We start from the raw sequence: 26,554 nt of genomic DNA on the forward strand, positions 1-26,554 counted from the left end.
CACACATCTTTTTGTACCCTCTTTCAGGTGATATATGAAAGATATCTACGAGGAGGCTAGCTCTATACCCTTCTCTGGGTCCTCTCTCTGTCACCCTTCACCACGTCAAGGTGTCGCGACCCTGTTATGACCTGGCACCCACCTCGTCAGCCCCATGGTGACCGTGGATCTTCAGCAGTCAAGAGGAAAGCATTTCAGTAGCCAAACTAGCCATCACAGTGGAAAGGGAGAGGTCTGGGTGTCTGTGTGTGCCTGCGTATACGTGCATGTGTCTGTTTCTGTTTGCATGTTGTGTGCGCGTGCGTGCATGTGTGTGTGGGAGGGGAGGTCACCACTGATGGGGTGAGGTTGATTTTAGTGAGATGAAAGGGGAAAAGAGGCCATGCCGTGTGGTTATTCACACATGTTGGTCTGTGACTTCTGCACTACAAAATCCGGAGTGTTGGTTTAACTCAGAGTGTAAAAATAGACTCTTAAGGGTCCATTTTTCTAATTTTCGAGTTAGATTGACACTCAGGATTTTAAAGAATACTTTTTTTTTAAAAGGGGGTAAAAACGTGTGGGTGGCTTATACGATCCAGTAGTCACCCTCTAACACCCCCCCACACACACACACCCACCCATCCATCCATCCCCTCACCTTGGGAATTCAATTAAACGTGCACCCCCTACCACCCACCCACCACCACCACATACCCCTCGCTTCCACCCACCCAACACCCCTTCCTTGACCGCCCTGGCGCCCCCACCCGCCCCCCCAGCCACTCCCTTCCTTTAAGTCGATATGTCCGTGTCAGAGATGAAAGTACAAAGTAGGAGGGACGTGGGCCGGGCGGGGGGGCAGGGGGGGGTCTGGTGCTAATGTGGTACAGTACATTGGGCTTTACTTTGCTGGGCTTTACTTACCGATCTTCCAAGTTCTTTTGTGGACATCTTAAATGGCTGCCCCCTTTGAACCTCCGAGTGCTCGCCCAGCCTGGCTGCCCTGCCCACCCAGCCAACGCCGCCTCCGCCTCCGCCTTCAACTCCAGTCACACAACCTCACCTCTGTGACATTCCCACAGACAGACAGACAGACAGACAGACAGACAGACAGAGCTGAACGGTCAGTCAAAGCTAAAAAAAAACTGTGTGTGTATTTGGAAAATAAATAAATAAAGTCAAATAAATTCACTCGCCACTCACTTCCTCACACTCGCAGACTATGAGTTATCATTTTCATTTGTTCTTTTGTCTAACCAGATTAAAAATCCACCTGACAGAAAAGACGGTGGTGGAAAAATCGTTTGGAGTCCGCTCTATGAACCTGTGCTTTTCAAGGCACTTTTTTTTTTCATTGGCTGCCAAAGACAGCAAAGCCAGGTAAACTAAGACCTTTAACTCGCCTGCTTGTTTTTCTCACTCCCTTCCTCTTGTCGGCTAATCTCTGTGGGTAACCTTATCCCTGGTCTTGAGTGGCTGCTGAGCTTGACAACACCGGTGCACACAGACAAATCGACAGCTTGCAGAGTTCCATGGAACGCACATGGACCGAGTAAGATGAGAGCATACATACAATCAGTTAAGTAAAAGTATCAATACCACAATGTAGAAATGTATTCTGTTACAAGTAGAGGTCTTCCGTATTCAAAATGTACTTGAGTAAAAGTACAAAAGTATCGGCATCAACATATGCTTAAAGTACCAAAATATAAGTACTCATTGTGCAGAATGTCCCATTTCACAAGATCAAAACGCATTAAAAAAATCTTTTGAAAATAGCCGATCTACAAGCTCACAATGCGAGGCATTGTGAGCTTGTAGATCTGCTATTTTTAAATGGACTTAGTATATATAGAGCTGAAGTGGTTTGTGTGTTTTGTAATAATAATCAAAATCTACAAAGTAACTAAAGTTTTCATATAATTGTAGTGGAGTAAAAGTACAATATTTTCCTCTGAGATGTAGTGGGGTAGAAGTAAAAGTATTGAAAATTGTAAGAAAGTAAAGAATACCTCAAAATTGTACTTAAGTACAGTACTTGAGTACATGTACTTAGTTACTTTACACCACTGCATACAATGTACAATGACAATGAGTGCATGAGATAGACACTGTGCTCAATCTTTCAGCCCCCTTCAAGAGGAATTTTGGCTTTATATTTTCAGATTAATCTGAATTCCCTTACCAGAGACATTGGATGTAAACAGAGCAGGAATCTAACTTTTGGTCTACTGGCCATAGCAGCTGCAACATACCAGAATTCACCAGGCACTTTCATTATTTCACTATAGCCAACCAGATAATTAAAATAGAACCAGTCCTTAAAATCATTATTACTTGCAATTGTTGCTGGTGGAGTAGACAAACTTACAACCCAGAAGCAAAATAAAATGAACGTCTCACCCTGAATACCAAAGAGAAATGTTCAAATCAGTGACAAAGTGGGTCTTGCAGTCACACCACGTGCATGCAGTGCACCGTCACTCCAAGTGCACAGATGGGCCCCAATGCAAGATCAGTCCTTTCTCTTTCCTTATGACAGCTTGTGGCTTTTATAGTCATGCTCTGGGCAAGATTGTCACCAAAATGTGCTTAGTGTGGTGATGAGTGACTTTACAACATTGGCTCTATATCACAGTTGGTGGGATAATTACTGTTTATCACTCCTCTGCTTTTAATCATCTGTCAAGCATCCTCATTGGGGACTGCCAAGGAAATGTTTTTTTTTTGTGGTATATTAGGCATCAAATGTAAGCCGTGGTTAAACAAATAAGCATAAAATGTGTTTATTTTCTAAAAGTATATTTTTTATAATGGCTAGTTTCTGTTTCCTCACGGTAATTTGTGTTTCATGAAAAGTAAACCACTGGGGGTACAGCTTAAGTGAAGTACTAAGCCTTTATTGACAATTATAATGCCATTATATCATTTTTGGTTCAAGCTTTGAGAAATTACACTATTACAACAGGTCACCTGATTTTACATCTGATCATTTAGAACAGTGGTTCTCAAAGTCCAGGGACCCTCAGGGTTCCTTGAGGGGTTCCAAGTGGACCCTTACAAGTCTGTAACTCTGAGAGTGTACAAATGGCAGGTCCATTTGGTTCCATTTGTAGTACTCTCTCAGAGTTATGGGGATCCTTGAAATTAAAAAAAAATAAGTTTGAGAACCACTGATTTAGAATATCAATAGGGTTCGGAATGCTGAAGCTCCCGTTTTTAATGGGACAATAAAGGAGAAACACAAAGAGTTGGTTAAATAGCGAGAAGGGGAAGCATGGGTCATTTAGACGCTCGTAAACACGTTCACACCTCTCTCCCTCGCATTTAAATGCGGGGATAAATTCGGCTATTACACATTATTGTAGAAAATCGAGTTTCAATGGTGTCTGGCAGAGCAAAGCCCAATCCACAAAAACTAAAACAGAATGTTGACAGCTATTAAGAACACACACATTGAGAGAGAAGAAAAAAAGAAAAATCATTTGCTTTTAAACAGATCTAAAAGTTGGCTTCGATCGCTTTAGCCCAAAAGAGTCAAGACAATTAAGTTCCAAATATCATAAATAATAACAATAGCATAACAATAAAATACTAATACTAAGCGAATGTCCTTAATAACATGAACAAATAAAATAGATCACATTAATGATTAATCCAATCCTTTAAAAAAAGTGAAGATCTTTAATCACAAGATGTCGCAGTAGTAGCCTATTGCGTCCATATCCGAGCAATAACCAAGATTAATCTAACCTAAATCTACCCGCGAAAACGAATCTTTTCATTCCGCGCGCTCGCCTCACACTGTAGGCTACTACCTACTCACAGTCAGTCAGTCAGTCAGTCCTTCCTCTCCTCTCTCCACCGAGGGGAAAACCCTGTCTCCAAACGGTTGGTCTTCCTCAGATCACCCTATCACGGTGGTTGCCAAACTTTTTAGCTCAAACTAGTAAAAATAGCAGATCTACAAGCTCACGACGCCTTGCTTCGCGCCGCGCTGTGAGCTTGTGATCTGCTATTTTTACTACTTCTTAAACGTTTTTTTTTTATTTTTTTTTAGAGAACATTTTATTGATTTTTTAATCTGTATTCATGAAATACTTTCGAAGAATGTTGGAATTGTTTTTTAACTGATGACAATTTTTTTTTTTTTTTTAAGAATCAACTTTTTTTTAAGGGGAAATTTACTTGCGACCCATAAAAATTGGTCCGCGACCCACAGATGGGCCCCGACCCACTGTTTGGGAAACACTGCCCTATCAGGTGCAACAAACCACTGACATGTTTCCACCCACCCAACAACAGAAAAGCCTCACTGTGCCCAGATCTCCAGCCGCAGACAGACGCACACACATACACACAAACACGCACACATACACACACCGCTATACACTGACAGACACCAGCTCCACACACACACGCACACTAACGCAGGATCTGATCTGACGCTGGGATTTCTTTAACAAGACAACTTTTTGGTCCAAACGCACAACTTTTGTAACTGGATATTTAACATAACGCTAAATCAGGGCTATAGGAAGTGTGGTTGCCCACTTTTTCTGACTTTTTTGGGTTGTTTTTGTTGGTTGATCGCACTTGGTAGAATAAAATGACCGATGCAAGGTGTTCTGCAGCAGGTATATTACGAACGGATCGTTTATAAGAGCCTGATCTCTGGAGCAGCAAAGCATGACTGAGGAAAACGAAGCTATCATAGCCTTAAAGGATTTTTCTCTCTCTTAAAACAAGGGGATTCTTTTTTATTTTATTCTATTTTTGTATTTTTTATTGAATCCACGCTTTGCCTGGCAATACTGTAACCCACACGGAGGGATTCGCCGCCCGTGAAGAAACTTGAGAGAGGAGATATTACGCTAAAGAGAAAAAAAAATCATATTCTGGATATTCTGAAGAAAACACAAATCATATTGTGGATACTTTTCCTCACAAGGAAGAACCAACCTAATGTGGCAGTGCGTGACCTCAGTGCTGCTCTCCGGTGATCTGTCGTTTCACTGGGAATCACACGCACCGCCACCGGAGTGACGACTGGAGACTCTCAGCCTGGGGGTCATTTAGCCCAGCTTTCCTCTAAATCTGTGGCGAAACAGGTGTATTTCTGCGATCTCAAAGATGTCTCTCCTGCCTTCCAGGTTCATATACCTGTAAGTGTTTCATATTATATATCATATTTGTAACCTTCTCGCTTCATATACCTGTAAGTGTTTCATATTATATATCATATTTTTAACCTTCTCGCTTCATATACCTGTAAGTGTTTCATATTATATATCTTTTTTTTTTTAAATTAACCTTCTGGGTTCATATGCCTGTAAGTGTTTGGTATTATATATATAATTAACCTTCTCGGTTCATATGTCTGTAAGTGTTTCGTATTATATATCATATTATTAAACTTCTCGGTTCATATACCTGTAAGTGTTTGGTATTATATATCATATTAACCTTCTCGGTCCATATACCTGTAAGTGTTTCATATTATATATCACATTATTAAACTTCTCGGGTCATATACCTTTAAGTGTTTCATATAATATATCACATTATTAATCTTCTCGGTTCATATACCTGTAAGTCTTTTATTACCACACTTCTTCACAGAACACATGCATTCTTACCAATAGAAGTCGCCAAAAGCTTCATATTTGTGTATTGCTGTCATCCAGGTAGAGACTGAGTTTATGCTTCATGTAATTGCCAGTGATTCACTCCCCTCCTCCCTTTTCTCCCTCCCCCATCTCTCTCTCTCCCCCTCTCTCTCTCTCTCAACCCCCCTCTCCCCCCGCCCTCTCTCTCCCACCCAATCTCTCTCTCTCCCCCATGTCTCTTTCTCTCTCTCCCCCCCCTCTCTCTCTCTCCCTCTCTCTCTCACTAGGTGTTTACATTTTCTGGTACTCTATTTCCAGCTACAGGTATGTTTACTCTCAGGTTCAATTCCCTTGTGTGTGTGTGTGTGTGTGTGTGTGTGTGTGTGTGTGTGTGTGTGTGTGTGTGTGTGTGTGTGTGTGTGTGTGTGTGTGTGTGTGTGTGTGTGTGGGCGCGCGCCTTCTATAGTATTACTGACAAGCATCGGGGGAGTTTGTCTGAGATCATTTGTTGCCTATTCGTTTGAGTCTCAGAATCAATGCCAATAGCGCAAACATGCTCTAATAGAAGTATGACTCTGCAGAACAGTAGCCATCAAATAATGAAACTGGTATAGGGTCATGTATTTAGTGAAATATTGCTTTCAGTGTTGCCATATCTTGTGAGAGAAATAAGCAACCAGGTGGTCTATGAAAACAAGCCCAAAAGAAGCAACTATTGGGCCATGCACTTTAAACCTATGCATTGGCTATTTGAAAATAGCCTGGCACAAAACATTTATGAAAATATTAGAGCCCAAAGTCGCTTATAATAAGCCGACATGGCAACACGTTAGACCTACTGAACACTGAATACCTCGGGAAAGGTTTAGTTTTTGTGCGTAAATGCATGATTTTGTAAAGTAGCCCAATCTAACGCAGGCAGCTACAGGCATTATAGGCTGCGCTAAACGTTATCTCCAAAACTACTCAAATACACTTGCAGCACAGACGTTATCTGTCAAATTATTAACATAGCTAAATAAATACGCGTATACCATTCAACAATAATATAGGCCTAATGCACAACTTTTGTCAGTCTTTCATTTATTCAATGTTGGATCGTTTGGGCATGTATTGGCTGTTCTGTGGGGAATGCACCACAATCACTGTGATGATGATGTATGTCCCAGTGTGACACAGTTGGCCAACAGTAAATGTATGAAATGTAATCTAATAAACAACCAAATTACATCATAAGATGCTACTAAACTCTTTTAAACAAACTGCTTTTGGCAGGTAAACTGCTAGAGTATTTGCCCCTGTTTCAGTCTTTATACTGTTAGGCGATTTGGGTTTGTTTTGCTGAATCAAGAATAATGTCCTCTCCAATATTCACAAAGGTGCTGTGCTTATAACCTATTACAATCATGTACTTCATCATTATATGCCTTATGGTGTTCTATCTTTGACATACATTGAAGACAGATCTCAGTCAAATCTCATGTCAGACAGTCAGTCCTCTCATTCAAACACACTACGTCTTCCTCATCAGCTGACCATTCTTCACTTCTTTCCCTTCTCAGCATCCCATACAAATAATTCATGATCAAATGTTTTTTTTTCTCTGTTTTTACAGAAGAAAAACAATACATATAAAATCCCTAGTCAGATGGTTGTCTTCGACCTAATGGAATGAACTTGGCCTAAATGATGAATTGTCTGGTGAACAATAGTTATGCTTTTTGTATAATTGTACTTTTCTCACCCGTTACAATACACTTTCCTCTACCATGGATGATTGTGGACCTTACACCGTCGAAAAAAAAAGGAAAACATTACCAAGGCCCAAAGTACAGGCGCTTCTCCATTATGTAAGGCTGTGCGCTCTAATTGGTCCAAAGAAACTGGTACAAACAGGCAAAAGCAGTGGTTCTTCTCTGCTACGATCCTGGGGAGCCCAAGTACTGATGATTCCTTGCATGTCCTTTTTTATCATTATTTTTAAAACATTTTGAATTAATGAAAATATCCGATCTACAAGCTTACTACATGTCGCATCATGCCGCTTTGTAAGCTTGCAGATCTGCTATTTTCGCTACTTTTGTGTGACACTCTGCTATGATGAAGTATAGGGCATTCATTTATGAAAAAAAAAACATAAATAGTTGAAATATGGAGATACAAGGTTTCTGTCCGACAGCAACGGCAGCACATTAGATATCTGCACGGTGAATGCAGATATCTCTGTCGGGTGGAAACCTCTTACTGTTACTGCAAAAAAAGGCAAAAGTAGCAGATCTACAAGCTCAAAATGCAGTGCGAAGCGACACGTTTTGAGCTTGTGGATCTGCTACTTTTGATGCTTTTGTGTGACGCTGTAGTGTGATCAAATAGGGCATTAATTTACGAAAAAATATGGAGATAAGAGGTTTCTGCCCGACAACAGCGATATCTACCTTCTAACAGGTTAGAAAACTCACCAGTATTCCCAGACAGTGCTGGCTGTGCCAATTCTTATCTCATTAAGACAGGAGCATGTATGTATCAAAACGTATCATTCTAACAACACAAATATGAAAAGCAGGGGGACATACCAAAATATAATGGCTGACCACAAATGGGGAATATAATATTGAAGGATGTTTTATTTTATTTTATTTATTATGATGTCAAGGTGTTTCTTTGCCCCCAAACTAAAAGAAGTGAAGGTTTTAGTCAAAGTGCTTTAACTGACAGCATTGTCACAAAGTGTTTAATACAGACAAAGCACACACATAGACTAAACCGTTATTAGACAGCTTTCAGACGAGGAGACAAGTCTAAATATTTCATAAGATAAATGATCCATTAATGTGCTTTGACACTGGCTCTGTTGTCTGCCTGTTCAGAGCTCTTTGTGTTGGTAATGACTCTTGACATATTGTACTGTGGTCATGAGGAGAAACAGGAGCAACCACAGCGGAGTACCGAGATATGCATTTGTGTGCACACGCATGTGTGTGCGTGTGTGCCTGCGTGTCTGTGCGCTTGAATGTGTCTTGAGTGCACGCGTGTATCAGTGTCTGTGTGCGTTTGCATTCGTGTGCACGTCAGCATGTGCATATCTGTGGCAATGCGGTATGCCCGTGTGAATGCGTGTTTCGCTGGCGTGTCAGGCAGATAGCAAGGTGTATCTTAGATGCAACGACATGGCTAAGCCTCCCCAGCAAACACGAGTGCCAGACTTTTGAAGTTTCAACCATATCCATTTTCATCCTGTGGCTTTGAAGAAAGGAGACAGGTCGATAAAAAGAGAGAGAGAGAGAGAAAAAAAACACCCGAAAAAAATGTTGTCGTTTGTGCTTCCCTCAGCCATGTGCTTAGGCTTGCCTTTTCCTCAACGTGAAATGCAACTGTCTACCAAACACACCTTTCTGTTTGTTTAGAGATGGAGAGATTTAGGATAAATCCCTCAGCAGCCCAGCTAGGCCATGTTTTTTGCTTGTTGGACTTAAGACTTGCTTTGTGTGAAGGCACCATCCACAAAGGGGTGTAACTAAAGGGTGATTTATACTTAGTTGCACGCCAGTGTCGCACGCCAATAGCCGATCTACAAGTTTGCAACGCATCGAAGCGTGACGTGCTGTCAGATAGTAGATCTTTTGGTGCACGACACCACAGTGTGCAACCAAGTGCAAGTATATAGCCTTTAAAAATGCACAGCGTTTAAAAACGTGTGTCACTTTTTCAACAAGTTGGCTGCTTATTCTCAACTCGCTATGTTAACAAAGTGTTAGTAATACATATACGGTGGTAGATAGATATCCATAATATGAGTTAATAGAATAAAATATGTGAAAAGTAAATAAGAATATGTGCTGTTGGACATCTTGATAAACAGATGTGTTTCTGTACTGCAAATCTTCTAAAGTGACACTTTCCCCAATATCTGCCTTTGCAGATTGAATACAGTAAGAAATAGAGCGACATTAACCCAACATCTGCTTTTCTGGATAGTTAAACACCAACCCAAATATATTTTTAAAACCTATCCCATCTGTAAGAATTCATCAATGGTTCTCATTACATTTTGATTCTATAAAAACAGGCTTGGGGGTTCTATAGCCCATTCCATTTTAGAGCCGCTTCCCAGTAGGCAAATTCGATAAACTCAGCAGTTAAATGAATCTCTTTCCGAATCACAGCAAGTCTGCCCCACATGTTTAAATGTTAAATTTTCAAATCAAATTCATTTCTATTGTTCTACAAGGCTGAAAGAGTATTGTCACCAAGTGCACTAAAAGCTGTATGGATTCTTACAAAGAAGAATAATGTCCTCACGCTGCCCACTTAACAGTTTACCAAAAATATTTGACACGGTATTCAAAAGGATTCAGATCCAATAATAATTAGTGGTTCATCAAAGTGGGGCCCACTTTAACCATAATTTATACTTTTATACTTTTTGCCTATTGGAAACTAGCAGATATACAAGCTCATAGCTTGTAGATCTGCTATTTTAAAAAAATCTTGAAGATTTGTGCAAATCTTTGAATATATATATATTTTTAAAGCGAACATTTTTAACTCGCGGCCAAATACATATCAATTTGGGGGTCCTTGACAAAAGGTTTGAGCCCCAGTTCGAATCAGTTCGAAGCCCCAACCCTACTTAAAAATCTGGAATTTTTAAAAGAACCGTCCTTAGATATGGCAGTGTGAAAGTGTCAAGTTCTCCTCACTGCCTGGCAAGTAGCATTGTGGGCGTGTTCGATGTCAATACATATGCATGGCATGAATACACATACCACACTTCAGAGTAGCCACGGTATAGGAGCCATGATGGCCAGAGATTGGCGCTCATATCCGCCGGTCGTTTGTTTTCCTCTTTCCGTGGTGTTTAAAGATTTGTTCTGCCGTGCCTGTAATTTCCCATCGTGTTCGCTAAAATGTCATTAATTTGCTTGAGGTTAGAATAACAAGGAGCCAGGCTATGTAATGTGTATATAATTAGCCACCTGAGAGCAGCCACATAAAAAGCCATTACTGTGCAATTACCACACCATACAGCTGGAGAAACGGGATCTTGGCTTGAACAGAGATTCCAGGGGCTTCTGAAAGTATACGTTACTCCCCTTACAGTTTCACGCAGGTTGCGGTGACATGGGTGCATTCTTACATTGTGTTCATGTCAGTGGTTTCCGCTTTTCTTTTTTCTTTTCTTTTCCCTTCCCTTTTTTATTTTATTATTTAGACCTAAGATCACTCTTCTATGCTGTGAGAATCCGGACTGGTGAATTTTAAGAGGAGCATTGGTATGATTTGACAGCAGTGTGGTATGCAGTGTGGTATGAGAGATGTCTCTTCCCATCATAGCCACATATTCCTGCTGCGACTCCCTTAATTTATGGACTCTGCTTCACCCGCGGGCAGATATTTGTTTGATGATAGTGCAACAGGCCTGGATGCTTCAGGTGTATAATTGCTAGTGGCTTGCTTGCTTGTGGAAATGGAATACTGGTTTCTCAATATCACCCCGGGGCATACACACTAGTATATATAGCTGTCTCAATACAAAGTATGCAACAATGGTGTTTTGAAAAGGAGGAAAAAAAGAAAAGAAAAAGCTTTTGCACTTAATCACTGAGATTTCGTTTAACTCATTATGGTGACTTCGTTAAAATGTATTTTGATAGGACAGTTAGCTTGTAAATGTAACACAGATGAAGTGTGCCAGTAAAAAGGTGAGAGAACAACGCTTAAACGCCGCAGCTAACAATTTCCAGGTTGTTATCTGTTCTCAGTCCCCTGGAGCAGAACTGCTTGACAGAGGGCCCATAAAAAGACACAGCACACACATTACTATCAACACCTGTATCACATCTCTCTCTCCCTCTCTCTCTCTCTCTTTCCCCCTCTTTTGTGCCCTTTTCTAAAATCCTCCTAACAACTAGGAGTCTCAGCAGAGCCCTGCTGATTTCAGGTTCTACATTGAGAACCACACGCGGAACCCGGACGACCTGAGCCGAAAGCAGATCAGGATCTACCAGCTGTACAGCCGCACCACGGGGAAGCACGTCCAGATCCTGGGCAAGAGAGTCAATGCCAACGGAGATGATGGTGGCAAGTATGGTATGGGATACTTACTGTGTACCTTATCAGATAGAGCACTGTTTCCCAAACACTGGGACCATTTGTGTGGGCCGCGATTAAATATCACCCTTTTTTCGTTTCCTACATTTAAAAAAATATATATATCTTATTTCAAAAGATTTTTTTTAATTTTCCAAAAGTATTTCATAAAGGAAATCAGAAAAAAAAAAAACATTTAAGAAGTAGTGAAAATAGAAGATCTACAACCTCACAACGCAGTGCGAAGCAACACTTTGTGCGCTTGCAGATCTTCTATTTTCTCTAGTTTGGGTCCCGGGCAAACGTCTAACTTCTCTCTTGGGTCTTGAGCTAAACAGTTTGGGAACCACTGCCTTATCAGATAGAGATCTAGTCCGCTTACAAACCACTAGTGTCCCCAACTTCAACTTTATAATCACATCACAAGTTTGCAGATTTAAAATGGTGTGTGTGAAATCATTTTCTGTACAAGCTCCCACAAATTGCATTTACAAAATGGATAATCATATGAATATAGTGAAAAGAATCTAATCTAACGGCGTGGCGCCAATGTGGATCTCGGACTTCATGTGGCCAGCCTATGACGACAGTCATCTATGATGTCGGTTGTCTATGACATATCTATGACGTGTGTCTCAAAATCTGGGCAAGATTTCAGCCCGATCAGAGTCCCATTAACTTCCATTGTAACATTAAGTTAAATAGTTGTATTTTAAATTTTATTAAGTATTGCTTAAGTATTTTTTTAAATAGTGGAGGAACTTCTGTGGGCTATACTGGTGCAGTAGGTAATTTGGCGCTGATCAGTCCAAAGACAGACAGACAGACAGACAGACAGACAGACAGACAGACAGACAGACAGACAGACAGACAGACAGACATCAGATGGCTAGAATCCTGCAGTGCCCCAGCATAAAATAGGCAAATGGAAAAAAGTATAAAAATTCCTAGCTAAATGCTGGTGAATGTTGGCTGTGGCTAGTGAGTTCATCTACCTTACCAGACATGCTGCCGGGAGGCCAACTATTTGTGCGTTAGTCTTGGTGCTTTAACTCTTATTTAATTGGCTGAAGGTTAGTCAACTAAATCAGTGGTGGGTGAACTTCCCAACTTCTTGTTGGTCTTAACGAGGAAGACAATTCTGCATGATTGGGGTGCTGCCAACGATTCTCTCATGGGATTTTCATCCCCATGATTGATTTAATACGTTATTGACACGTTTGATAACGGTACGACAGTACAGTTAAAAAAAAAACTCTGCTAAAAAGATGACACAAAAAGCCCAGAGGGGCTCGTTTCCATTGTGGTCCATTGTACTCAATTCATCATCATGTGAGCCATCAGCCCCTCTATGTGAATTTGTGTGGGGAAATCAACCCGTAAAAGGGCGATTGTTAATTAGTTTTTGCTTGGGAGATGAAAGAAAAAGACAAATCTGGTTAAACATATGTATTTGTTCAGTTGGGACCATTTTACGCAGTGGTTCGTGAGCGAAAAGAAAAAAAGGTCCTTGTTCTTCATCCCACAAACAAAATACTGCTCATCCTCACGTCTGTTGTCTCCAGCTGACATGTCTCTCAGACCTGAATTCCTCTGTGCCACTGCTGCCGCGCTGCAGGAGCACATGTGCTCAGTCACAGATGCCCTGGGTAAAGGGAAGCTTCCAGTGTTGCCAGAATTCGCAAGAGAAACAATCTGTCTAAGCAACCTTATCGCTTAGACTGTCTAGAATAAGCCCAAAAGAAGCGACTATACGGCATGATCACACACGCACGCACGCACGCACACGCACACGCACACACACACACACACACACACACACACACACGGGGTGTCCCCAGAAAACCACTTTGACCGTATATACGAATAGCCGATTTACAAGCTCACAATGCACTACTATGCGTGGGGGATGTGTTGGGATCTGAAACATGGAATATTTTTTATTAACACAAATCTTGTATGGGGGTCCCTGGCACACTTTTAATTCAGGTAGGGGTCCGCTGACAAATACATATTAATTTGGGGGTCCTTGACCTGAAAATGTTTGAGAACCATTGGTTTAAACAAGCCCAAATAAGCAACTACACTTCAGAAACGAGCCAACAAAAAAAAAACGCAACCCGCAACGACCGATATTTTACAAGCGACTGTGCAGAAAAACAATCGCTTGTCAGAGCTTGAGCAGAAGCAGATCCAATTTTTCCCATGAGGCCTTGCCAACCTGACCCGTCCTCCACCTCCTAGACATCAACTCCAGTACCTGGCACCTGTGAACTCCTTGACACTGACGAATGTATCGCATGCTTGGGAAGACCCTCTTTCTCTAGCCCTGTGCTAATCCACACTCTGTCAGACGCACTATACTGGCTTTATTAGAAGTGTGGGCCACAAGCCACTGCCTAAGAAATATACAAATCAGAGGTTTGCAAAGGCTATATGCCACCCCACAGCTCTGCAGCTAAAGAGCATTTTAGGAGAATACAGAATGTGTCTCAAGGAATTCCCCATAATCGATGCATGCTGTCCAACAAGCCGTTAGGAGTTTTTTCACAGTGTAGAGATGCAGAGCAGTCTTACAAAAACGTATAAGTAAGACTTTAAGGATGACATTCCTTTGTTTCCTTTTAAGATCAAGGATAGCTTTAGAGAACAGACTGTAAATAACTACCGCAATTCCTCTATTGCTGCCTAAGTTAAGATTCGTACTGGTTACTGGTTCATTCTACGCGCCCTCTCCTGTTTCAGTGTTAAGCATGACTAAAACAACCTAGCTGAGATTGCTCGGGGCTCTCTGAGCATTCTTTTTCAAGGATCAAACCTTTTACCGTATATTTCTAGAGAGTAGTTCGGAAAGAGGATTAAGAAATTAGGCCATGGCATTCTTAACATGTATGAGTCTAAACTATAATCATTTCCACCAAGGCAAGCAGGAGTAGAGCTCCACTGTAGGTCTCTCATCGGTGCGCAACGAAAGACAATAGAGTGGAGTCAGCCTGTTCTGGCTGGTGATTCTCAATGGGTGGGTTAGAACCTAAAAGAAGTAGATTGTGGACTGTAAAATACTACTTTAGATTAGTAGTGTAATGTGTTTTGTGCTTTTGATACAGATGACAATATTGTCATTGCTCCAATGCCTGATTTATACGTAGTTGCATGACGGTGTAGTGCACTCTGAAATAGCACATCTACAAGCGCCATGCTGCGACATGTTGTGAGCTTATAGATCGCTTATAAATCAGGCTTTACAAGCCCCCTTCAACCCCACACCACAAACCTGCTTGTATTCATCAGATGAGGTCTTTCTTACATGGAAACAGAGACTCCCTACTTAGTAAAGCTTTATCTCTTTCCCATGTAAGAACACAATAGGTGCTGTTGGTGTTCTTCCTTGCCACCAGCCGAAAAATAAATGCCGAATTAGTCGATCTACAAGCTCACAACGCAACGCATTGTGAGTGTGTAGATCAGCTATTTTTCGGCAAAGAGATTTGGAATTGAGGGCAAAGAAGAGCGGACCAAGTACAGAGCCGACCCCGGTCAAAACTAAGTATTAGTTTACTAAGTACAGAGGGTTTAAGTGGTTAAAAGGGACATGTTCTTGGGGTGGATGAAGGAGACCCCTGCTTGTCCCCCCCCTTGTCTATTATTCCTGCCCCCGTTCCCTTGAGCACTACTGAATGGCCCAGTGTGTTAAACAAATGGATCATCTTAACTTTTTTGATTGAGTGAGCGCAGACTGAAGGAAACTTGAAACCTAATCCTGAGGGGGCTCGTAACCCGCTCCACAAATGTTTGGCAGATCCTTTTATTTTGAGAGAGAGAGACCGAGCAGAAACAAAGATGACCTCGCAAAGGGTTAAAGTTGTGACCTGAAATGAAAGAGCCGCTGTGATGTCTGTTTAGAACGGCTTAGGTCAGCGTTTCTCATCCTGTGGGCCAGGGGGCCAACTGGTGAGCTGCGAGGAGAATGCAAGCGGGCCCCCAAATAATTGGCAATTCGCTAAGATTTCATTGATAATATAACGGTAATATCACAAAATGAATGTAAAAATACACTTCATGATGTGTTTTCTTTAAAACCTTGTGAAAGAAAACTCCCGCACACTGTCATCAAATGCAAGCAAAAATATTTAAAGTAGTAGTTCACCCAAAAAATGACTTATTTTCTATCAATTACACACCCCATGAAGCGTTGAATTAATGTGGATTTTTAGTTGCATTCCTAAGCCAATAATTTGATGACCGGCGGAGCCTCAAAGAGTCTCAAAAGAGTCTCACCGAGTCTTCTATTGACTGATAAAATTATTGGCTCTGGAATGCGACAAAAACGAAAACATCTGCATGAATTCAAGGCTTCATGGGGTGTGTAATTGATAGAAAATAAGATTTTTTTGGGGGTGAACCACTCCTTTAATGGGAATAACAACGCTTCGGTCTGTTAGACCTTCATCAGGTTATCTTAAGTGTGCTTAAGATAACCTTAAGATTAAGTTCACTTAAGATAACCTGATTAAGGTCTAACAGAGCGAAACGTTGTTATTCCCATTCAATTTTTTTGCTTGCATTTGATGACAGAGTGGGAGTTTTTTCTTTCACTACGTTTGGGCCCTCATTTGCTCTTCTCCCACGCACCTGTCGCCTTTGTAGGTGTGCAAAATACTTGCTTTTTATTCTTTAACCCCTTCAATCCGGGAATGCATCCGTTATGTCAGGCTGTGAAATGCATGTGGTGTTTTGGTGCACCTTTCTATATGCTAAGTTTAACTTGCGTTTATGTTTCTTTATGTTTAGAGAATAAACTAAAATATGAGTGTGGACAGTCTATCCTGGTGCCCTATATATACTGTAATAAGTACCACTTTCCTACTTTCATTCTGAATATCCAGGTTAAGAATAACTGCTAGAAACACATTTACTAACTGACCGAAATTCTACCCATGTAAATTTAACCCCTTCCGGTCCATTCTTACACTCTCACAGTTAAATTAATGCTCCAAATTTGTCCTCAACCTGACAGTAGTTTTCATAATCATTCATGTTGAGAGCTGGGAGAACAGATTTCCAGCAGGTTTTTTTCTGTCCCTGAATATCTATTATATGGTGGTTTGCAGGCTGAGAAAATGTTCTAGAAAAGTGAAAGATCCCATTAGCACTAAGATATTTAATGCACTATTCATATTTAGAAATAAACACTTGAGCTGCTTCATTGGGAAGTTGTTATCTTGGATGTGGCAATGCTGTGTGTCATGCACTCAGTTGAATGTTTAGTGAGGATAGAAATGACCTAAAGTGGTGGTAGACTATGGATTCCTTTTTAAAATCATTATCAGTGATTTTTCAGATATTCATATATTTCCAAAATCAAACCCAATCAATAAATGAATGACTTGAAACATATGAATTTGTAAAATCTATTGGTGTAAAAATCCTTTCAACAGCCAAAACTTAGTTTTTTTGTCTTTTCTTTGCAGCTCTTCTGGTGGTTGAGACGGAAACGTTTGGGAGCCATATTCGAATAAAAGGGAAAGAAAGTGAACATTACATCTGCATGAACGAGAAGGGCAAAATAGTTGGAAGGGTAAGTGTCTGTTATACTCATTCAGGGGTTGGGAAAATCAAGAATTTGTAAAAAAATAAAAATAAATAAAGTTTCTGCAAGTATTAACATCCACGTTTTTATATCAAATTAACCACTTAAAAGAACCCAATATACTTTGTTAACCGGAGTCCCCCTGGGCTCTATACTAGGCCCCCCTCCTGTTTTCACTCTACATTAAATATCTTTGCCAGAAATAGCCCATCTACAAGCTGTTGTGAGCTCAGCTGTTTATGGGAAATGTTCACCCCCAGAATAGGGCAGCTAGGGTTTAAGTGGTTAATAGTTTAAAAAAAAAAGGTAACTCTTTGCAAAAAGCACATATTGAACAGCAGCCGCAGATCTGCTTCGGCCTGCTGCTGTATGCATGCACTCCCCTAACAAACCTCCTTTGATAACTCACAGCTATTCTTCCATTACGTAATCTGCCTACTTCCTTCTGACACTCGATCAGTCAATTACAGACTGCAATCACCACAATGCATTGAGAGGGGGGCTAACGGTCACGAGGAGGAATGCCATTGCAATTATATCACTTGGTCACACCAGGTGGCCACGTTGAACGGGGGGGGAACGACCGCATGTGACTGCGTTACGATTATGAGAAATAAATGAATATTTCAGACCCACGTGCTAACCCCTGACTTTTCTTTTCTTGTGTGTGTGTACTCATAACTCATGGTTGACAGCATCAGCGGGGCTTCGTTAATTCACACACGTTTTTGCTCTCTCATCATGGTCATCTGTTAGAAGCGTTTTTTGAGTTCCTGGTCCTGTGATCTCATTTATATATTGTTGCTGGTTGTCGGGCAGAAACCTCTTATCTCCACATTTCAACTTTTTGTGTTTTTTTCATGTAAATGAATGCCCTATTTGATCATACTACAGCGTCACACAGAAGTATCAAAAGTAGCAGATATACAAGCTTGACGCGTTTTGAGCTTGTAGATCTGCTACTTGTGCTATTTTTGAATTTCAATCCTGAAAAGTAATAGTTTTCGTACCTTTAACAGTGGTCAAAACTTGTTTTAGATACACGTTTTGTTACCACAGCGCTCTGACTCCTCTGGTGCGATATCCTATAGCATTACATAGCATTACAAAAGTGATGGGTCACACTCAGAATGGCAAGAGTTTTTTATTGTTATTTCTTCTCCATGTCTTAGACATGAGCCGAAACGTTTGTCCTTTGTAGCCTAAAGACATGAGAAGAAATAACAATAAAAAAGTTAACTCATTCTTGCTATTCTGAGTGTGACCCATCACTTTTGTAATACAACATTAGTTTTAGCCTTTGATGTATTAAAAACAAAAACATCTATGGAAATAATAGATTGTTTACACTGAGCTCAGTTTTTCACAGCAGGTGTATATCATTGGTTGTAAGCACTACCACAGCATGCCTATTCTAGGGGGGGGAACATTTGCCGAAAGTTGCCTATCCACAAGCTCACAACACGTTGCGACGCATTGTGAGCTTGTAGATCGGCTATTTTTGGTGAAGAGATTTGGTGTAGAGAGGGAAAAGAAAAGTGCAGACAACGTACAGAGCCGACCCCAGTCAACTATGTATTAGCAGTTATAGTATAGAGCAGGGGTCTTCAACGTTTTTCAGGCCACGGACCCCGTAGCTGAGAGAGAGATGAAGCAGGGACCCCCACCACTGCTTAGTGTATAAAATTGTGTTGCAGATTAAACGTTTTATATAGAATTCATAGATAGCTTCATAGACTTGTTTGACAGCACTATCCATGTGTAGCGTTGTGTTGGATTCAGACTATTAACCACTTAAACCCTCAATATACTTAAAAACTTGTACTTGGTCTGCTATTTTTTTCCCCCTACACCAAACCTCTTTGCGGTGTGAACTTGTAGATTGTCTATTTTGCCTAATTTCCCCTCAAAATAGAGATGCTTGGGTTCAAGTGGTTAATGTAAAAATAAGTTCTTATCATACAAACTTTTGGCGGCACCCCGTACTAACTCTGAGGACCCCCTAGGGGCCCCGCACCCCCTGTTGAAGACCTCTGGTATAGAGGGTTAAATGGTTAAATGAGGCCCCGGCCTCCGTAATGTGCTTGATCTTATGGAAGGGAGCTCCATAGTCGCTGTGTAGGGTTCACCATTGACTGGGCTTTCCAATTATGTAAGAACAATACAGTAGCCATACTGGGCCTGTATGGTGCAGTATAGGCACACTCTGGGCTAATGAACAGTTAGTGTAATTGGTTTGCATGTCATCAAGATAATGACGACATCCCTGTCAGTGATTCTCATTCTGCATACCTTTGATGACCACTTTGAGAATAATAGTGGGAATATCACACCATATTGTGCTCAGCGAAATAAGCTTCGTAAACGCCATAAGCTTTGTGGAAAAATGATGCCATGCAAGTGTGTTACCTAATGTGCTATGTGCTAATATGGTCCCTTGTTATGCCTAATTTATGCGTCTTCGCACACTGAAAAAAGGTTTAATGACAACCCATATACAGTATTAATAGGTCATGCTATTACGCTACCGTTGTACTAATGAATCTTTTCCTTTCAGCCCGACGGTAGGAAGCAGGAGTGTGTTTTCGTGGAGGAGTTCTTGGAGAACAACTACACAGCGCTGGTCTCCGCCAAGTACAAAGGCTGGTACCTCGGCTTCAACCGGAAAGGAAGGCCCAAGAAGGGCTCGCGGACCACGCAGACGCAACAGGAGGTTCACTTCATGAAGCGCCACCCGAAGGGCAAGGTGGACCCGTTGGAGGAGTTCCGGTTCACCACGGTTACTAAGCGGACACGAAGGGCCCGGCGCTTAAAACCCAACCGCAAAAGGAACTGATCTATCGTTAGGACCGACCAGGACAGCAGCACTGTTTTCCTCTGGGGAAATTAAAGAGAAAAGAGGAAAAAAAGGAGGAAAATCTCAAGCTTCTTGTCTTTTACATAAAAGAAAGAAAAAAAAACTCACCCTAAAGACTTCACTTGTGTATAAGAAAGACAGCATAAAACAACAACAAAAAAAAAGAACAAAAAATTCAAAGATGTTTTATTTTTGTATTTCAGGACCACTGGGAACTGTTCTAAACTCTTGGATTCTTCTGGGTTTCATGTCATTGTCTTAAGGCGTTTTGTCATGTTATTTATACTGGAGAAACTACAGGACCTCTTTAAACAACTCTTGTCAACCGTCGTCTTCAGCCGCGTTTGAATCGCAAAGCTGAAGGCGGCGTCCTTTTCGTTCTTTTTTTTTTTTTTTTTTTACGTTTTGACAATGAGGCTTGAAGCAGGAGCTGATGCAATGTTATAAAAATCACCCAGCTAGAGATTTATTGGAATAACTGTCGGTTTTTGTTTGCGTTACCCGTGACAACGTGGATCCCGTGCTTTCCACTGGAATCAGGCGCCATGGAGACGAAATGGCAGAGAGGTGGCGGTTGCAGGTGACACTGCCCTACCAAGATAACTGTGTAGCTTTGAGTGCAATATTTGACAGGTCCCTCTCTCCCTATGTCTCCTCCCTTCCCCTCCCTGTCTCTCTCTGTCTCTCCCTTGTTGATAACTTAAGCTCGACTTGTGGCCTACCACGGATGGAATGCGTTCAACACTGTGCGCTGTGATTTCCTTGACGTTTTTCATACAACCTGTGATTCAGCTAAAGCGCGACATGCTTTGACTAGTCAGGCATCGGCCGGTGGGTCGTAGTCTTGTTTAAACACTGAAAGAAAAAAAAAAGAAAAGAGAAAAAAAAGAGAACGTGGAGCTTGATGTGATTCATAATTCCACACTGTCTTCCAACCTCATCACACTGGGAGATGTATGTTAACCACTTAAACCCTCTAGTCTTAGTAAAAATGGACATGAGTTACAACTGTACCGCTTTTTTTCTGTCTACACCAAATCTCTTTGCCAAAAAAAATGCCGATCTACAAGCTCGCAACGCGTCGTGACGTGACACGTTTTGTGAGCTTGTAGATCTGCTATTTTTGACGAACGTTCCCCCCAGAATAGGGATGCTGGGTTTCAAGTGGTTAATCCGAGCCCTTTTTTGACAACACCCGGCACCCTGTTTAGCAAACGAGTCATCACCAGACATATTTTTTTTCTCTAAATGATTCTCCGTTGCATGTGTGTTAACGTTCAAAAAAGAAAAGAAAAGAAAAGAACAAGAAAAAGAAGTCTGTTGTGAGAGCTAGCTATTATTTTGGGGGATTGTGATGAAGACTTCATTTGGCTCCGTGTCCCTCTGTTTATGCTACCTAGTCTGACTGTCTGTGAGCAGAAGCCTCCATGTTTAATCTTGAAAACATTTATCACTTGAGCTGGGTTACATGGGAGACAATGCCTGGCCCGGGTTTCCCAAAAGCGTCTCCAAAACGTTAAGTCTCCCCTCTGCTCTGTTACATTACGGTGGGCTCATAGACGAACAAACTTCTCAGTATAGATTCTCTTTTGGGAAGCCCGGTGCCAGGTTGTTTGACAATATGACGCGCAGGCAGAGGTACACTGCCCCATTGCTTATCAGTACGTAAATTGTTCCTCATTCGACAATTAAGACTTTCTCCTCCAGAAAAACCCAGACGACCAACTGATCCAGGATTCAGGGGGAGCGTTTCAGCGGCTCACGGTAGTTCTGGCAGCCAGAAGTGAGTTTGTTTTGAATCCCTAGAGGGAAAAGTCTATGCTTCTACCATTCCTACTGTCACTGGCAACAGAATCCAGCCTCTTTTCTCACCAGTAGTATATATTCACCTGCCTGCCTGGTGGGTTTTTGTATGAGTTGCTACTAACAACATGACACATTTATGATTTTTTTTAAACAAATGTAAGCAAAAATAATTTTATGACTATTATTAAGATATTTATTGCCTTCCTTTGTAAATACAATGTGAGTTTTATTTGGCCTCTGTTAATAAAATGAGGACTATATTTAAAAAATAAAAGTGCCAGTTTATGTCGTTACTTATGCATTTCTGAAAGACAAAAACGCTGTTATCTCCCAATTTAAAGAACGCTGATGATGTTGTGGTATTAACGGCAGGCAGGAATATCACACTGCCTAAAAGAGTAATGTTGCAGGTAGAGATTGGTCAGGCATAGAGTACATTCCCTTCTCTGCATACTGCCAAGGTATGCATTTTTATATACAAACCCAAAATGGGATCACTGCTTTTAAGGTCAGCCGGTTTCAAAATTGAGAAAGACCTAATGCTGCAAATCTCAAACTATTTCCTACCTCAAAAGGGCAACGGTCCGTTTTACTGGAGATATTTTTATATTGATTTCTTAATAGCCTGTGTAATGTTGAATGTTGTTGCCAATTAAAGTATGATATTTTTTTCTAATACACTTACAGAAGGCAACCGTAGACATAATGGCCTGAATTATTATAATAACACAAAATTGCAGTTCACTTTCAAACGTTTCACATCAAACTCTGACACCAAATCATACCGACAGAGAAGTAATGACTCATGAATGAGTTCAAGGAGATTTATCATCACACTGACGTGCGCAGCAATACAGCAGGTTGCAACATTGCAGGCACTTAATTATACCACAAATTAATATATCGGGACTATTTAGTACATTACACGAAACAGCTTCAAACATCCGTATGATTCGCTGCTTGGCAACCCCACAATATTTTTTTCCATCTAAAAAATGATGACAGGAATGTGGAGTAGCACGTCTCGTGATGCTATGTACTGTAACAGTGTTTACAGCAACCATCAGACTGAGAGATGGTGCTTTTGAGGTAAAAACTACTTTTGTTTAAGTTCCTAGCGATGCTATCAGGCAAACCCCCCTTGGTTAGCCATCAAGAATATAGACCTACAAGTCCACATTCCATCACACAGGCTTTAGAGGGGCTTGCTTGCTTTTAAAAGATGAAAAGTGCTGTTTAATGTGTGACCTCGAGATTCAACCATTAGCACAATGGATCAACACAGAGGATCCTGCCTGTCTAGCCTGCAGGAGGCCATGGTGGAAAAGGTGACTGCAGACGTTTTAAGAGATGCTTCACGTTTCCTCGTCTTATCTTTGTCTCTGTCCAACTCCTTCCCATAATTTCCTACTGCTTTGCGGAGCGGGCAGAACAAGCAGTGGGACATTACGGAGAGGAGTTGGACATGCCAATGGTCAATGGACAACGCTTACTGCAAAAGGCAACAAATGAGACACAGACAACTACATAACTGCCACTCGTATGTTGACAAATTAGCAATGCAGAAGCATCTACTGTGTTAGAACACTGCTAAAAAGCACACTGTATCACTACCTTAATAACCCATTAAGACCTGAGGCCGATTCTATAAATGCCTTGTAAATCAGTAGTTCTCACACTTGCAAGATTTTTCAAAAATGTAAAAAAAATGGCAGAGCTTGTATATCTGCTATTTATTTTAGAGCCAACTCTAAAATCTAAAAGGACACAGATGATTTCCCGGTTTTAATGGGTTAAAACAAATGTAGTTTTCAAGCTACTGGGCAGGCACATTGGTGTTTCGCATGGGGGTCGGAACCGTTGTATATAGTTGAGGAATTCAATCAATGCTGCTTTCGCAACCCTCCAAATTCTATTTATGCAACGAAAGCTCTCTCTTTTCCATCCACATACTTCAAACTTGACCGAGCACAGCCAAAGTGCATCTGCTCATATTGACATTTAAAACGAGCGCCAATCATTTGGAAACGTGTCGCCCGCTCCTCAACAAGGAGAAGTCGTTTTTGCATAAGCCTCCCGCCAGGCTTTTCACTGAGTCAACCTTTGATCATTGGAGGGCTAGATGCTGTTGGAGCTGGACCAATAACTTCAAAATGAAACATAGGATTCCCTTCTGCAAGGGTCCAGCCCCTTCTCAAAGGAGGTGGAATCTTTAAATGCAGCTGTCCCAGCCAAAGTAGTTTATTCTATTATTAGAAATCTCAGCTCGTTGAATAAACCCTGTGGGTGCTGCATACAGTACGGCCATACAATGTGTCAATACAGAGAAAAGACCCTTGTGGTTGTGAAGAAGTTAAATGCATTTCAGTGGAGCGACCAAAAGTGCTCCTTTGGCCTCGAGATCAGCAACCACATACTTAACAATTAGCCCTGTCAACAGAAATTCCTCCTATCCGAGACATAAAACAGTCTTTTGTCTCTCTGAATATTGCTCAAATCATCCCTCGGGTCAGTGAAAAACAAAACGGCAATGCCAAACAAAATACGGTTTAAAGCTATAATGTAGCTCGTGCCATTAACTATAGTTTCATGTCATGTCATTTACCGTCAAAACATTGAGCCACCGCCCGTGTAACTCATTCTAAACGCTAGACCGCAGTTGACTGGTCGCTCTTTATGACTGTGAAATCCACAGGGGGAAACACTGTGTGATTCCCGGTGTATTTTTGAACACAGGGCAGAGCAGTGTGTTTTTACAGGATTACAAATGTGCTTACTGTATATACTGTTTATTTTTTATAGGCCAGACGTCGTTCTGTCTCTTCATTCCGATGTAGTCAACATGTTTTGTGAAAAAAAGAAGGTGCTGTCTGTAACTGTTGTACCGGCTCTCTCAAAAAAGAAAAATGTTTCATACCTCAATACAAATATCTTGTTAAACTTAGATGACATGAACATCATAACATGAAATAAACTATTTCACCACAACATTAGCCGTTGTAATGAATTTATACTCACTTACATTTAGAAAATCTGTTTTTTTTTTTTTCTCTCTCTATTTGACCTGCGCTTCTCTTCCTCACAAACATCTCCTTGTGTTTAGAATGACTCAAAACCCCCTCACAGGAGCGAAAACACCTCTATTAGCGACTTCAATTGGCATGAGCCCTCATACAGTATGTACACGTACAGTACGTATGCACACACTTGCACGCACATGCGAACGCACGCACACACACGCACAAAAATACACACGCTGACACACATCAACATATCGTCTCTGCGGGTGGATGTCGCAAACTGTTACTTTTCAGGATTCAACTTAAACAAAATTGCAAAAGTAGCAGCTATAGGCCTACAAGATCAGGCCTTGCAGATCAGCTACTTTTGATGCTTTCGTGTGATGCTGTAGTACAGTATGATCAAGTAGGGCATTCATTTACGGAAAAACACCAAAAGTTTGAAAATGGAGATAAGAGGTTTCTGCCCGACAGCCACAATATAGAACAATCCGCACACACATGCAAACACATACATAAAATAGCAGACATGCACTCACACAAACGCACGCAAACACACGCGCACGCACGCACGCACGCACGCACGCACGCACACACACGGTAAAATCCCAGGGCCCAGAGTTAATTTAACCCTGAGAGTGTACAAAATGGACTGGTGGATTTTACTGCGCACCAACACACACGTCCCAGCATCAGCAGATGCCAGGTGACGCAGCTCATTAACTTCTGTCTCCTATTCTCTCCGCTCCTCATTGTCTTGAGATATGAGATGAGCCTTTGTTGAGAGTTCTGCCCCCTTTTTCTCTGGGCAGGCAGGGTCCATAATTAGGGCTTTGCGCTGGGCGTACTTTCTCACAGGGCTACGACACAATTAATCAGCACTTTCCCACCAATGGGCAAAAGCCCTTGATGCCATCAAGGCCACATTTTTAAGTTGTGATGCGTTTTTCAGCTATGAAATCACCGCATTGCTCGGGATAATAAAAGGACTCCGAAGAATGGATGCCATATTGCACGTCACAAAAAAAAAAAAACACGAGCAGTCGATGGATACATCACATCTGCTTTTGTCCATTTTGATTATTTTAAGGTCTGAACAGGGCCAAAATCTATTTGGAAATAGTTTTAAGGCTTTGTTGGGGCCAAATATATAGTGTTTGGCAAATGAAGTGAAGTGCAGGAAATTAATTACAGGAAGTATTTGATATACTTTTTTTCCCTGTGGAAACTTGATTTCTTCTCAGTTGCACCTCACACATGGGATATTCTAAATCTGTTTAACCACTTAAACAGAAAATAAAATAAACTTCTGAAAAGGTTTAGGAAATGTTTGCCTATGGCATACCCAAAATAGTGCTGCCAGAGTGGTCAAACATAATAAACAAACACTAATATGTATTTCTAAGTATTATTTGGCCATGGTTAGTGACACATGGCGAGTATGTTTTCATTTTGTCTCTTTAATCTACAGATAAGTGATAGCATTAGTGCAGCTCCAAGTTATTACTTCATCAGAGGGCAAGATTATCTAAGTTCATTTGGTCTTTATCTCCTATCTCCTCATCTTCTGCCTCATTCTATTCTTCTACCAACAGGCCTT

General features: G+C 41.2%; 1 protein-coding gene across 2 annotated transcripts; it reads left to right on the plus strand.

The window, feature by feature from the left end:
* The first annotated feature begins 1,434 nt into the window (after positions 1-1,434).
* fgf24 (fibroblast growth factor 24) lies at positions 1,435-22,085 on the plus strand. 2 transcript variants are annotated; one of them, XM_084086047.1, is made up of 6 exons: positions 1,435-1,534; positions 4,938-5,147; positions 5,879-5,915; positions 11,504-11,681; positions 17,153-17,259; positions 19,829-22,085. In XM_084086047.1, the coding sequence occupies exons 2-6, from the start codon at positions 5,116-5,118 to the stop codon at positions 20,105-20,107; spliced, it is 633 nt and encodes a 210-aa protein (XP_083942173.1). In that variant the 5' UTR covers positions 1,435-1,534; positions 4,938-5,115; the 3' UTR covers positions 20,108-22,085. The 2 variants fall into 2 exon arrangements, with proteins under 2 accessions (XP_083942173.1, XP_083942172.1); XM_084086046.1 differs by lacking the exon at positions 1,435-1,534 and having other exon boundaries at positions 4,318-5,147.
* Positions 22,086-26,554: the final 4,469 nt, after the last annotated feature.

Source organism: Gymnoscopelus microlampas, assembly GCF_963454915.1.
Source record: "Gymnoscopelus microlampas genome assembly, chromosome: 18".
Lineage (NCBI taxonomy): Eukaryota > Metazoa > Chordata > Actinopteri > Myctophiformes > Myctophidae > Gymnoscopelus > Gymnoscopelus microlampas.

What these genes read in the sequence shown, in the direction of transcription:
- fgf24 (XM_084086047.1), top strand. Translation starts at nt 5,116, where the DNA reads ATGTCTCTCCTGCCTTCCAGGTTCATATACCT. An exon ending in CCTTCCAGGTTCATATACCT is followed by an intron (nt 5,148 to 5,878) that starts GTAAGTGTTTCA and finishes CTCTCTCACTAG; the next exon opens with GTGTTTACATTTTCTGGTAC. An exon ending in TACTCTATTTCCAGCTACAG is followed by an intron (nt 5,916 to 11,503) that starts GTATGTTTACTC and finishes CCTAACAACTAG; the next exon opens with GAGTCTCAGCAGAGCCCTGC.